General features: G+C 35.1%; 1 protein-coding gene across 1 annotated transcript in view; it reads left to right on the forward strand.

The window, feature by feature from the left end:
* The first annotated feature begins 2,545 nt into the window (after positions 1-2,545).
* Positions 2,546-14,233, forward strand: part of LOC124367480 (probable protein phosphatase CG10417) — a 32,687-nt gene continuing 20,999 nt past the window's right edge. The window contains exons 1-2 of the mRNA XM_046824328.1: positions 2,546-2,781; positions 9,487-9,757. Of these exons, the coding sequence (XP_046680284.1) occupies positions 2,671-2,781; positions 9,487-9,757 (382 nt within the window). The 5' untranslated portion in view covers positions 2,546-2,670. The remainder of the gene's footprint in view (positions 2,782-9,486; positions 9,758-14,233) is intronic.

A 14,233-nucleotide genomic window follows, 5' to 3' on the forward strand; every position in this document is an offset into this window, starting at 1 on the left:
ACTGCCCCGATCTTAATTTTCCTACAGTGGTAAAATGTCACTGAGTTGGAATTCGTTATCTTTGGCCTTCCTGCTTTTATTCATTCAGAAAGAGGATTCTCCTTCATATTGCATGAACTAACCTCCTTTCTCCATTTGAATGGCGTTGCTACAAGCATTGCCTCTCCTTACAACCTAAGAAGGAATTGTCAAGTAGAAAGGTACAATGGGGTAGTTTGGAAGATCATCGCCCTTGCACTGAAAAGTATACAGCTCCATACCCCTCAGTGCGAATCTGCCCTTGGCAAATCGCTGCATGCCATTTATTTCCTATTCTACAATCAACACTACACTTCTACCAAATGTACCTCTCATGGATGATTCCTGTTTTCCTACTGACGTCACACTTAAAATAGTTCTTCCTTACCCTTTGGCTCTTAAATCAACGAAAGTTTCTCACCAAGAAGATTGTCTGGCCTAGCAAGATGACCTCGTAGAAGAATCATTAGAGAAATCATCATACATGAAGATTGCATGCCATTTATACAGGAATCTCTAACACATAAATCTCTATTGAGAAATGTATATTGAGAAGAATATACATTTACAAATTACAGTCCACTCATCGTTTGCAATTGGTTCAAGTATTTTATGATAGAGTCAACATTGTGCTGTCGTCAAATGACTAACTGGTACTTAGCAAATATCTCATTTTTCTTAAGAACATTAAGCCTGTCAGTTCCAGTCAGAACCTCTTATTCGTTTGTAAACATGGGCTGAAACGTTACATTAAAAGATCTTTTAGCTAGTCAGCGTCCCTCGTGTATTCGACGAGGTCAAGAAAGTTTAGAAAAATCTTTCTCCAATATCTCCATTCCTTTTCTGAGTTAGGTGAGTTGTGATCCATTATGAATCATTTTGGTTTGATATATTTGTCCATCACGCAAAGATTATGTAATTGAGATTGTGGTAAAATACAGGCATTACGTATTATAAACCATTCAAGTTAGGCTTTTAATTCCTCAAAACTTGAACATGGAAAATAAATGTGAACAAAATGAGCATATGTTAACAACAAAAGACAAACAGCAAACATGTGCCTATTTAAAATACATAGATAAACGTCGTCTCAGTTATTTTAATAATTTATTAGAATCAAAATTGACATTGCCACAGTTTACTATCACAGTCTTAATACTAGTTGACTGTAGTGTTTTGAAGATGATTTGAACTGGGATATTATGACACGCTGTAGTAATGCATTTAAAATGATAATATAAGTTCAGATAATAATGTATGACAAAATTTATATCTGACTACTCATTAGAGGGCTGGGAAATTCCCAGAGTCCTTAGTCAAAGATCTGGGAGTGATCTTTACTATATGTCTTACTTAAGATATCCAAGTCCGCAACTGTGCAATGGGGCTGTTTGGATATTAGGTCTTATTTATAGATTCACAAGCTAGCTTAATGACATCCAATCTTTTTAACTTCTCTACTGTGTCATAGTGCACCTAAATCTGTTGTGGTTCCTGACTTATGCTTGTCACAACGCGAGTCTCTGGTATGTTTACTTTAACCTAGGTTGCAATCATGAATTCGTCTAATCATTTACCTGAAGAATAAATCACATTGCAGATCTCGAAACGCAGTATTACTGATTATATTGTATAACTGAACTATGGCAAATGTCCAGAAAATCCTGTTTCCTTATCAATCCTTCCATCTTAAAAAACTTCAAACAATAAATTTAAAAAGTCCTGAGCATAATCCGAGTCAAGACATAAATTAATGTTGTTATCACACCCAATAACTACTGAGAGGCCCTGTGGGATCAGCAATTCAAGACAAAACTCAAGCAAGTAAAGGAACCTTGCAACCTGTCCACTTCTTACAGAGGAAACGAACACATTATTCTCACATTAGTAATCTTTGCATTTATTGTCGTTGTCTTCATAGTTAATGATTTAATATTTATGGTTATCGTTATTGTTACTTGTGTTTTATTTTTGTTATACTTATTGTTATTTATCTTGATATTATCATTGTTAATAAATTATTTATTCTAAATTTCTTACACTCTGTAAAAATGGCTTTGCCGGTGAAAATAAATAAAATGAAATGTGATAACATAAATAGCAAAAATATGTAACTAAATACTGCGAAATTTTAAATGAAATCGGTAATGATATCGCTAATCATACAATTTTTAATGAGGAATTAAAAAACTATTAGCTAATCAACGGATAGTACTGGGTGATTAATAATTAAGCTTACATATTATGTTTCAAGGAAACATGTACATCAACATGTTTTCATATACTCTATCATTCGTCCTTCTTACTAACATAACAATTTTCAGTATTATATTTTCACATTCAAGTTACTTATTGATACAATTATTTTTAATATATCATCTCAATATTATTATTGATAAAGATAGATAGTAACATTTGCACACACATTATACTGTTTACATATACATGTAAATATTTCAGACTGGCTTGTCTTTTAAACCAAATGCATCAACAGGAAATGAAAATTTACAGTCACGGCGGCGAAAGAAAAGTAGGGCTTTGGCATGGCTTCTGATTAGATTGAGATTGTGCGCGTCGGTAGTGTTTATCCGTTATTCACGTTATTTTTTAATTTGATTACGTATTATTTCATTTGAATATACGGTTTTGAAAATGGGTGCGTATTTATCAGAGCCGAAAACGACGAAAGAGAGCTCAGATGCAGAAGGAGGGAATATGAAATGCGGCGCAAGTTCGATGCAAGGGTGGAGAATTTCTCAAGAGGTAAGTTTAGCTTGGCTTTTACGTTACATGAGAGGATAGATAATGCATAATGGTTAAATGTTTCATTAAACGATACCTAGTTAGACATGGTATATTACTCTAAACACTGAAATAATATTTCTTGAGTTATAACACGATGTCATATAACCAATGGTTTTGGAGCAGTTAGAACTAGGCTAAGCCAATATACTAAATAACTTTGAATAAAGCTTTAGGCTACACTGTATCTGATACCTATTCTACTTTCGGTACACGTAATTTGAGATAGTGTGTATAAAATAAGAATAAGTTATAGACTAGGCCTAGTTAAAACCCAGTTCTTCCATATATTGTCCACATATAGCATTGTTTATTGCAATTCCAATTTTCCATCAGGAGTAGGCTAGTAAGAGTTTTATAGATCTTTAGTTGTAACATGATGTCATAAAACTATCGGTTCTTGAGCAGTTTGAACTAGGCTAAGCCAATATACCACACAACTTTGAAAAGGGCTTTAGGCTATAGTGTATCTGATAACTATTTTACTCTCAGTACACCTAATTTGTGATAGTGTGAATAAAATAAGAATTAGTTAATAGGCTAGGCCTAGTTAAAACCTGGTTGGTCCATAATGTTTATTGCTGTTCATCTTTTCCGTTGTGTAGGCTTGTAAGAGTTTTATAAATCTGCAAATATAAGAAGTTTAGTAATAGGCCTATACATTTAAGTAAAATAAGAAGGTTGTTATTGATTGTTTCATTGTCATGGTCTTATAGTCTATTAGAGCCCTGTTATGGTTCCAATGTAAAATTGGCGGGAAGGCTTCCTTACATTGATGTTGACCTAAACATGTTGAAATCTGAAAGCTAGCCTAGTCATAAGCATTAGACACTGTTTGTACATCTTAGCTCGCTATTGCACCAGACTTGTAATTTCGTCAGGGATATTTAATAAGCGGCCTACACTCGTTATCTGGTTGTTTTTATGTAATAATTCGATATATTACCAAGTATGGACTTAGATATCAAAGAAAACCTAACAATAATTATAACTTGCCCTAATTGATATTAATTAGTAACCACTGTGGTAAAATGGAGGAGAGAATTCTCCCCATGTGTTACCAGGAGTCAACCCACATGTTGAAGCTACTTAAACAAATCTTGTCACTTAAGTGAGAAATATCTCACATATATTCCTCATATTCATTGCCATTTTCTAATTCTAAAAATATTAGTTTCTTCTTGTTGTTTATTGTTTGTAGTACAAGTAATTACTATACCGAATAAGTTGAAATCATATGCTAAGTTAAATAAATTGTAATATCGAATTATTCCTTTGGATAAAAACATTGAACCATTCGATAAAAACAACCGAGTAATGAGTGTAGGCCGCTTAGGCTATTAAAGTTTACTCATTTCGTCAGTTCAGGAGTGGAAATTATTGAGCACTGTTAAATTCATCATTGTAAGCAAAGTTTTACAATTTTCAAATCATATTCCAAGTCTGGTGTTTAATATTTGGAAAGAGTGTTGAGTCAATATTAGTAATATTGTGGTTTGCCATTAATTTTGTGGTTGGTTATATGAACCTCGTCTTCAGCACATCTATTGGACTTAAATATTGTGCTTTAATGACAATTTTAATGTGTTAACAATTCTAAATGTGATAAAAGAGTGCAGTATAATTAGAGGCCACCCTGTCAATCGAACTGCTTGAACTAATTTATTGATTAAAAATATGTAAACTCAAAGGAAGAATACAAAAACATTAAAATATTTGTTTTGTTATATAGAGCAAATTATTGCTAGGCTTTGCTGTTTTTAATGTAGCCTAATACTAAGTAACAATATTGTTAATTAGTAAAGTAAAGCTGCAATATAATAAGCGGCCATCACTTCAGTAAAATCAAATATAGATTAGAATTATTTCAACTATTTGACCTATAGATATTCCTGATTTTTAATTGCCGGCTGTTTTTATTTAAAAAAATTACAATATTGTTTACATTAAAGTCAATTTGGTACTTCATCATTAGCCGGAAGCCACTCTGTCCTTATCGACTAATTGTTGTTAGGCTATATAAGTAGCTTAATACATGTACCTTATCTAATAATATATATTGATGTACCTATTATCAATAGATATTATTACAGTAAACATTTGCGAGGACTCCGTGTTTGAGCTTGAATATAGGTCTAGGCCTACTGTCTTGAGGGATAATTTTCTATTTTGTGCCAGAAGTGCAGGGGCCATCGCAACCTGTATTGATGGCCAGCACCATTTCCGATCTATACTTTCTTGACCTCAGATCACATCCTGATTGTTTAACTTGTCCGAAGTAAGATCACATTGGTTTTTGGGCTTGGAAGTGCGGACTTTGGTGCCACCTTCGGTGAAAAATAAAGACATCCCTTGAGATAGTTCCCAAATTTAAATTCAGATAGTTAATAAACTTCTGGATAATAGCAAAGTACCGATAATGCATATAAAGTAGTATCACTTGCATAGTGAGTAATGACATTGACAAGAACAACAAAATGACAATAATAGTGCTTTTTGGGTAGAAATGTATTTTTTTTTAAACTGAACAATGTTTTAAATGGCTACAAAATCGTGGGTACTTTGATATTATACAAAAGCAACTCTGTCCCTATCTGCAAATTATCACTATGCAATATAAGTAGGTTTACAGTGTAGCCACCCGACCGGGAATAAGCCAGAATTTTTTTGAGAACCGGGAAATTTACAAAAACAAATTTTTCGTCTCCAAGAACTTATAGAATAGGACATAATTTGGCAGCTTCTTGAATCAAGAATTTATTATTCTTGAAACATTGTATTATACACGATGTGGATCGTGAAATTGTGAATGAAGTATATTGTATATTTTGGTTAGGTTTACTCCTGTGCCACGGCAAACCCCTTCCCCCAAAAAACATGTAACATTACATTATACAATTTAAAGTGGGCCGACCATTCTGGACTTCGGCATTAAACGAACGGTAAAGCAACAGAGCAGTAGTGACCTTGATACAAACGGGTTTTATATATTTAAGTATTATTCAGTCATCGAAGAGTGGCGATAAACAGGCTTAATAGTTAGGTTCGTTGAATAATGCAATATGTTTGAAGATTTGAAATACCTGGTTTTTTGAGTACATCAAAATTTCAGTTGGATTTTTACTAGACGTGATAAGATACCTCTTGGAGAAGAAAATAGTGGATAAGCTATAACAAATAATGCCAAGAAATTTGTGTTGGCATCCGAAATGTTGCACAGCAATGACAGAATGAGTTGAGGGCTGAGCGGCAGGAAAAACATTTATTGTCTAGAATTGGCGGCGGATAAGTGCCCTGCTGCTCACGTCTGTCGTGAGTGTTCTCCAAATGTACAACAAAAACATTAAACTTTTAAGTAGCCGCTCGATCCAGTGCCCACAGCCCACCACTTACCACTAATATCGCAGCCGAGACCTCGCTTGGTCTATGAACGATTGCTCCTCTCACACGTTCCAATTGGACATCAGATTACATAGGTTACAATGAAAGCCGCCGACTGAAAAGAAGGTCAGCCAACCGAGTCAACATGAACGTCAGTTTCGTCGTCAGAGCGGGATTGGTTGGACAATGACTGGAAATCTCGTCATTTCTCCTATAAACTATTTATCTGAATGACTTCCCCGCACACATGATGATTGGTCGGATGAATCAAACTGTTCAAACCAAATAGTCCAACATGTATAAGAAGCCTTATGTCATGTTGTTTCGTAGTTCATGTAGTTGTGTTTTGTCGTGATGGGGTGATTCTATTCTTGCGTTATATTAAAGGCTGACACAAAATATTTAGGAGCCAGTAAATTGATAACATCAGTCGTGCTTGTATACTGGGTACAACTGTAGAAGGTACTGTTCTGTACTAGTGTCTATGTAATTATTCTACAGATCGCAAACTAACCGCACGATAAATTTGATGCGTTCTTCGTGTATTGGCCGTCAGTGGGATATGTATTGAGAGCCACGATACTTTAGCACAACTCTAACCAGGGCTACCACCAACGATGAGAATCTGGAAAAGCATGTGGAAACACATGAATTTTGGACTCTGGGAAACATGTGGATATGCGTGAATTTTTATAGTGTCCTGAAATTTTTAGTTGGGACGGAAGTGGAATCTCAAATAAAAAAAGTCCATTGACTACTCATTGTCAGTACGGAAATTACCAATTGCTAACACATTTTTGTACTTTCAGTATGAAAAAATGTAGATAGAGAACTAAAGTAACAAACTCTAGATTAACATGTTATATTTTAACCATAATTAGTGTTTATTATATTTATTTTGGCACATTGTCGAGAGTCTGCTCCGTCTATTCGTGGAGAAAAATGATCGGCAGTACGCAAATTACTGATTGGAGAATCTCTGCAAATTACTTTGAGGTGGCATGGTATTCTCAGCCTTGTACCCCTCCCCCCCACCAAAAATAAGGATAAATTAATTAAGTAGAGTTCAGATGAAAGTATTTGATGAAGAGTGATACGATGTGGCGCACCATTGCTGTTCGTGCGACCGTTGACCGTAAATTAATTCGTGCCCGCTGGTGCCCGCGCGCCAAAGCAATATGATCCGCAATGGGTTAAAATAGTATTTTGATATGACATTTCCATTTTAAATACTAAAAAAAAACATTGTTATTTGTAATTATCACCACCTAAAACTGTTAGTATATAGTTTTGTTTGCGTATGACGAGTAGGATATGTTAGTTGTTAATAATTTCACTGGTGCATTTGTACTCTGTCCATTCTGTTTGGTGAGTAGTAGGATAATTTTTGAGTTTTGAAAAGTAGTTTATTTATTAATTTGTGTTTTGATAGTTTGCAAGCAAGTCAAAAGTGGGGTAGGCAAAGGCAGTTAAACAATTCAAGTAGGTAAAGCAGTGTCATATGGCATTATTTAGATTAGCTAAATCTTGTGATGCCATGGAATTTTAGCAGATGATTTAACCCTCCAATTGATGACCGACGGCACAGACGTTTCATCAATACCGCTTGTGTACTGATAAAGACGGCACAGCCTTCTGTCAACTTTCCACTATTATTACGCGAAAACAGTTTAAGTTATAAAGACATAACTTGAACCAGTCGAATCCTCTACTTATAAATACCAATTCATTTTATGTACTTTATTAGTATTATTACTCATTGTCAGCTAATATCGATCCAAATGCCGCACGGCATACTTGTCTAATCATTAAATAAATTACCTGTAAGAATCAACATTTACGGACTTACGGTCAAAAGTTTATTGCTATGAAGAGTGATTTCAAAATTTCAGTTTTATGTACGGTGTAGGAATTGATTGATTACTATTATAGGTGTTCTCGAAAATAATAATTTGAGAAAATAAAATTCAAATTATATCTACATTAATCATATTATAAATATCATATCTACATTAGGTAATTCTAAGCAATATATGGGTCAACCTCGATTTTTCTCATATTACAATATAATGTTCCAATAGTCAATTAAAAAAGGAAATGACTAGAATTTCTTGCCGGAAAGCAGTTATAGGGAGCAGGCAACTCATATTACAATATAATGTTCCAATAGTCAATTAGAAAAGGAAATGACTAGAATTTCTTGCTGGAAAGCAGTTATAGGAAGCAGGCAACCGCGAGAATGACCTATTAGTGATCAGGGGCACTGACGTGATCTGGGCTTCAAATTTGGAACTACTCGAGTTAATTTTTTTTCTAAAAGAGCAAGCAGCGCGAAGCGCTGCGCAGCGGGCAAGCATCGTGCGTGATCTTCGTCTATACTGAATTGATTCAGGCCAAAGGAATGACACAGATTCCTTTACCAGATTTTTACGGAGATTTTGTATTGGGCGGATTATATTGGTTTACTTTGCTTTCCAGCATGTAATTATGTGTTTAAAATTGTTTTACATACATTACCTACATTATATTGGAATATGTAATAACAATTTATCAGAAATTTGTAATGAAAAAAAAGGATCACGCACGATGCCTGCCCGCTGCGCAGCGCTTCGCGCTGCTTGCTCTTTTAGAAAAAAAAATTAACTCGAGTAGTTCCAAATTTGAAGCCCAGATCACGTCAGTGCCCCTGATCACTAATAGGTAACTCTAAGCAATATATGACCGTCTGGCGGTTGCCTGCTCCCTATAACTGCTTTCCGGCAAGAAATTCTAGTCATTTCCTTTTCTAATTGACTATTGGAACATTATATTGTAATATGAGAAAAATCAAGGTTGACCCATATATTGCTTAGAATTACCCTACATTAATCTGTGTTTCATAATGTACATAAGTGTAAGAAAACCTAGTAATTATTTTAATGTAATATTTAGTGTAAATCGTATGAGTAAAATCTCTTTGTAACAATATTGACATGAAAAAGTGCGGTGCTTTTCCAATGTTAATAACGTTTGACGATCTGGCTCATGATCTGAGGTTGGAAAAGTACAGATCGGAAAAGCCCCTTGTCATCAGTGCAGACTTTGATGGCCGCTATTCCACACTTCTGGCAACAAAAAAACATTCCTCAGCCCATGATATTGTATTCCCAAAATGGTGAGGTGCAATTTTTGTGATTTTTATCTTGGCCCCAAAATGGTTTTGCAGATAGGATATGTAAATATACAATAGAATAATTTTATATTTTCGAACTTGTCATTAAAACTGTCATTGAAATATGATTTTAGGATGCTCACAATTGCATTTTGGACTTTGACAAGAATGCCTCATTGTTTGCTGTGTACGACGGACATGGCGGTCATGAAGTAGCAGAATATTGCTCCAAAAATCTGCCTGATTTCATAAAGAAAACAGAGAACTACACCAAAGGAGAGTTTGAACAGGCACTTAAAGATGCTTTCCTTGGTTTCGACGCTACCTTGGCCACACCAGAAGTAGTTTCTCTCCTGAAAGCTATAGCTAGCGGTAAAGATGGAGAAAAGCCTGGTTCTGAAGCAGGTAACACATTTTTGAAAGCTCTTGGTTGTATAAAATTGGAACATTTTGATATTGATGTTTAATTGTTATGTTGGGGTCATTCCATCTTGTGGAAAAGCAGTGGGTAGTGTTAGTCATATATCCAATGTTGACTCATCTAACGTAACATGTAATTGACGTTAAAAGGTTACTTTGTTCTAACAGTATGAACAATAATTGGAAAATTGTTTAAAATTGATTTTCTTAGTGTCATTAATTTTTTCTTATAACACAACTTAAACAGGTCTATCTTCTGATGAGTCATCCCATTTAAAACGTACCCATTACTGCTTTTGTGAAAGCAGGAGATAACTTTAACCTCCAGGTGCTGACCCTTTTCCAAAAATGTACTTCTTTTTTAATACAAAAATGGCATCCAAGTATATTATATTATAGATAAGATAGTTTTTAAGAAGAACATTTCTTCTGTAAGGTAAAGTTTAAACAAATTGCTTACTATTTTTTATATAAGAATGTCCTGTTGACTGGCAGAGATAGAATTATTTTTAATTGATGAGGTGTAATTGTTTTTTTAATATAGTAATAAAAATTGAAAAGTGTGCAAATTCTTACAAGTCAGTACTATTCTGAATAAGTTAAATGTTACAATAAGCTTTTTGAATGAAAACACATCTGTTGTATGCATCAGCTGACTGATTCAGTTGACTAGTATTTCACATACTTCTCATAATCTTTAAATGTAGAAAATGTTTATTTTTTAAAGACCTTTCTAATTATGTACAACACAACCTAGGTTGCTATTTGATTTTTTTTAGATTGGGGCTGTTAAGTATTTCAAAATTCTATGTATTTTTAAAATGTGTAAATTTTGGAGTAGGGTGGCATTTGATGATATTGTTTGATAAGCCTTCTCATCATTAGTTTTGAATAAAAATATCGTCTCTGTACATTTGTGTAGGTAGTTGCAATAAATTTACCCACAAATCCCTGATTTTTTAACGTTTTGGTGTACCCTGTACATAAGCGGCAAGATACGTTAAAACTTTTTGCATCAAAATAATCAGTGAAGAAATACATTTAAAATGAGGTATAATTCAACATACCTTTACATTTGAAAATTTTCCAAAAAACCACTCCTACCCCCTAAAAACTACCATTTTGTAGATTTAGTTTTGTAATTTGTACCAATAATTGTAATTGAGTTTTAGAGATTTCAAAATACTTTCTCCAAATTCTTTGGGGTGGAAATAGGGGGGGTTTAAGTTGTTATGAATAACCTGCCTCGTTTGGTTTGGCCGCTATACATACTGTACGGGTGGTCTGCCTCACCCTGTATTTTTATAGAGGTTATATTTACACAACTATACAAATTGTGTGGTAAAAATGATTGGTTAAACTTTTGTTTTCCTGCGGAGCAATGGACGTCCGTGCACAGACAAAAGGTTATGCATTAAATAGGTATCTCAAGCTGAATAGTATTGTTTACAAATCCACAATAACTTATTAGTTCGGTTATCCATTTTTTTTTTTACAAAGTATGATGAAAACACTTTTTAGCGAACTGTAATTAGAGTAATGGTGTTTAGACGAAGGTGGCTGGTTTCAGAGTCAAGTGATATCCTTGATATTCAGAATTATACCTCTATACCGGTAAATGTTGAGATATTCAGGTATCGGAATTGACCCATCCCTACCATAAAGGTAATGATATCCCCTTTTTAACCTTATTCTGCCTGACTTCATGAGCGACTTGCTTGTGGAAGGATCTTGTCAAATAGAATGAGGAAGAGAGTCTTAATTTACAAGGTCGTTGGTATCAGTAAAAAAGTGTAAGGGTTACAACAGGATTTGAAATTTTATCTCTTAACTCAGATCCTATGTCCGATGTCATAGACCCAATATTACTTACATGTTTTCTAATAATTACTTAAACGTATCAGTGCTTCTCTTTTTTTTAATATTTAAATTTGAAATGTGTGCTGCAATAAAAAATCCTGCCAATTGTGAAGTGGGGTCTGTGATTAGTTTTATGTTGGCAAAAAACTTAACCCTGTGCACTTGTAGGCAGTATTTATAATTTGCCCTTGGAGCTCGTATGGCCAGCTCCACTGGTTGGCTCCAGCTGCCATTTTGTCGGAAGTGCGTATCAATTTTTGCATATTAATTAATGTTATCTCAGCTCGTATGTTCAGCTGAACTGGCCAAGATATAATATGTCCATAGCTCGTAAGGCCAGCACCACTGGCCACTAAACATAGCAGTTATTTTCTAATATTATCTTTGTTTTATAATGAATGGTGAGTACTGAAACTTATCAAGCAGCTTTATTATAAAGTAATTTTTAAGTAAACCAGTACATTTTAAATTAGTCTATGTCTCCAAAGATTGACTGTGCAAATAAGACAAATGACGCGCAGTGGTCCTACACTGAAGTGGTAGAAATGATAGAAACCTAGAAAATTTTACTAGAAGGCATGTGCTAACTATTTTTGACTACACATAAATACGTATTTAAAAAAGTGTTATTCCGTAAAAAATTAAAAGACTGAGAAAAATGTAAAATAGTTCATGTCTGAGTATAACATAACTGTAAAGCCTACTGTGATGTTCGTGGCCGGTGGGTAATGAAACCTGGGGTAATAAAATTACACCAATTCAGGAAAACTATTGTACTACATCTTGGTCGGGAGGACTCGGGTTTCACGGACCGTGGGTAAAACTGGACTGGGCAGAACACTCGCTGCTGGAACGGTAAGGAACGTTGGCGGGGAGAAGTGGCGTGACCCTCAGTAGCCAATAGGATTTATTTAAACAGTTATGGTCTCATATTACGTCACATACATATAAACCGCCAACGGCCAGATCGATAATCAACATTCCTATCTTAACAAATATATTTTAGATAGCTGACTATTTATATTAGATTCAGATATGTACACCACATTTCCTCCCTTCCAAAGTTGAAAAAACACTGCAAAAATAACACACTACATAGTTTAACAAAAAAAAAACATTGTTGAAATTCAATTAACACATTAATACAGTAACATCAATAAATTTTCCTTAAACTACAATAAAGCAAAATGGTATGAACGCCTTGGTTATCACAACTAAGACAAATAAAACAATATAATGAAAACAAAACTAAAATAGAACAAAACAATATAATTTACAAGTTCAGCTATCCACGGGAATTTCTAATCCGCACAGGATAGCGTCTATCATTGTTGTTGTTTGGGAAAACAGCTGGCGCGGCATGACAGCTGCCGTCGCAGCCGGTGACGTGTTGCCACGATCAGCTGTTAGTTTACCCGTTAGAACGGCACGACACTGAGAGGGGAGGGGAGCGAGCCACACGGCCGCTCGGCGGAGAGTGGGCACTCACTGCTATTGGCTCTCGCCCCATCACCGACGTCATGACCGGGGGGAAAAAAGGAACTGTCCATCGAAAGCGTCAGCTGATTCTACCTGTTTGTTTACATCAGCTGGCTCTCCCTGCACGGCTACAATCTGATCAATATGCCGTCTGAACACAATGCCAGACGTCAATTCAACTTCGTATATAACATTGCTGATCTGCTTAATTACCGTAGCACTAACCCATTTGTCACGGGTGCGATAGTCCCTAACAATTACATTTTGACCAGGATAAAATAGTCTAATTTTAGTTCCAGAGAAATACTCCTTTTGCTTGTCTTGTCTTTTACTAACTGTCATTGACAGGTTAGGCCTTAATAAATCTAACCTAGTCCTTAATTGCCTATTAAACATCAACTTTGCTGGGGTCTCATTGGTGGTAGCATGAACAGCATTTCGATAATCAAACAAATATTCTACTTTAAAGCTATATTTACATCTTTCTTATCACGTAAAGCACATTTGATCTTATTCTTAGCATATTTGACAGAGTTCTCTGCCAAACCGTTACTCATGGGATGGTATGGAGGACTCAAAGTATGTCTGATACCATTGTTTGACATAAAATTATGAAATTCGAATGAGGAAAATGGTGGACATTGTCACTGTGGACAGTCTCTGGCAGGACCAAACCTACTGAACAAATCTCTTAAATGAATTTTATGGCTACATTGGGCTGAAGTGGAAGCTACAGGAAACACTTCCAGCCACTTGCTGTGCGCATCAACAATTAGTAGATACATTTTTCCATTAATCGGACCTAAATAATCCATGTGAAGCCTTTGCCATGGACTTGAGGGATAATGCCACGTATGCAGCTGACACTTGCTAGGGTTATTTCTCTCCATTAAACAGGAAAAACAATTATTTGCCAGGGACACAATTTGATCATCAATATTAGGCCACCAAACATAAACTACGAGCTATCGATTTCATTTTGACTATACCCATGTGGGATGAGTGAAGCTCGTCCGCACATATTTTCTCATTTTGCTAGGCACGACAACTTTGTAACCCCAACCAATATATTATTTACTATAGACAACTCCTCCCTCCTTGCAAAATATGGCAACAACTCCT

Source organism: Homalodisca vitripennis, chromosome 8, assembly GCF_021130785.1.
Source record: "Homalodisca vitripennis isolate AUS2020 chromosome 8, UT_GWSS_2.1, whole genome shotgun sequence".
Taxonomy (NCBI): Eukaryota; Metazoa; Arthropoda; class Insecta; order Hemiptera; family Cicadellidae; genus Homalodisca; species Homalodisca vitripennis.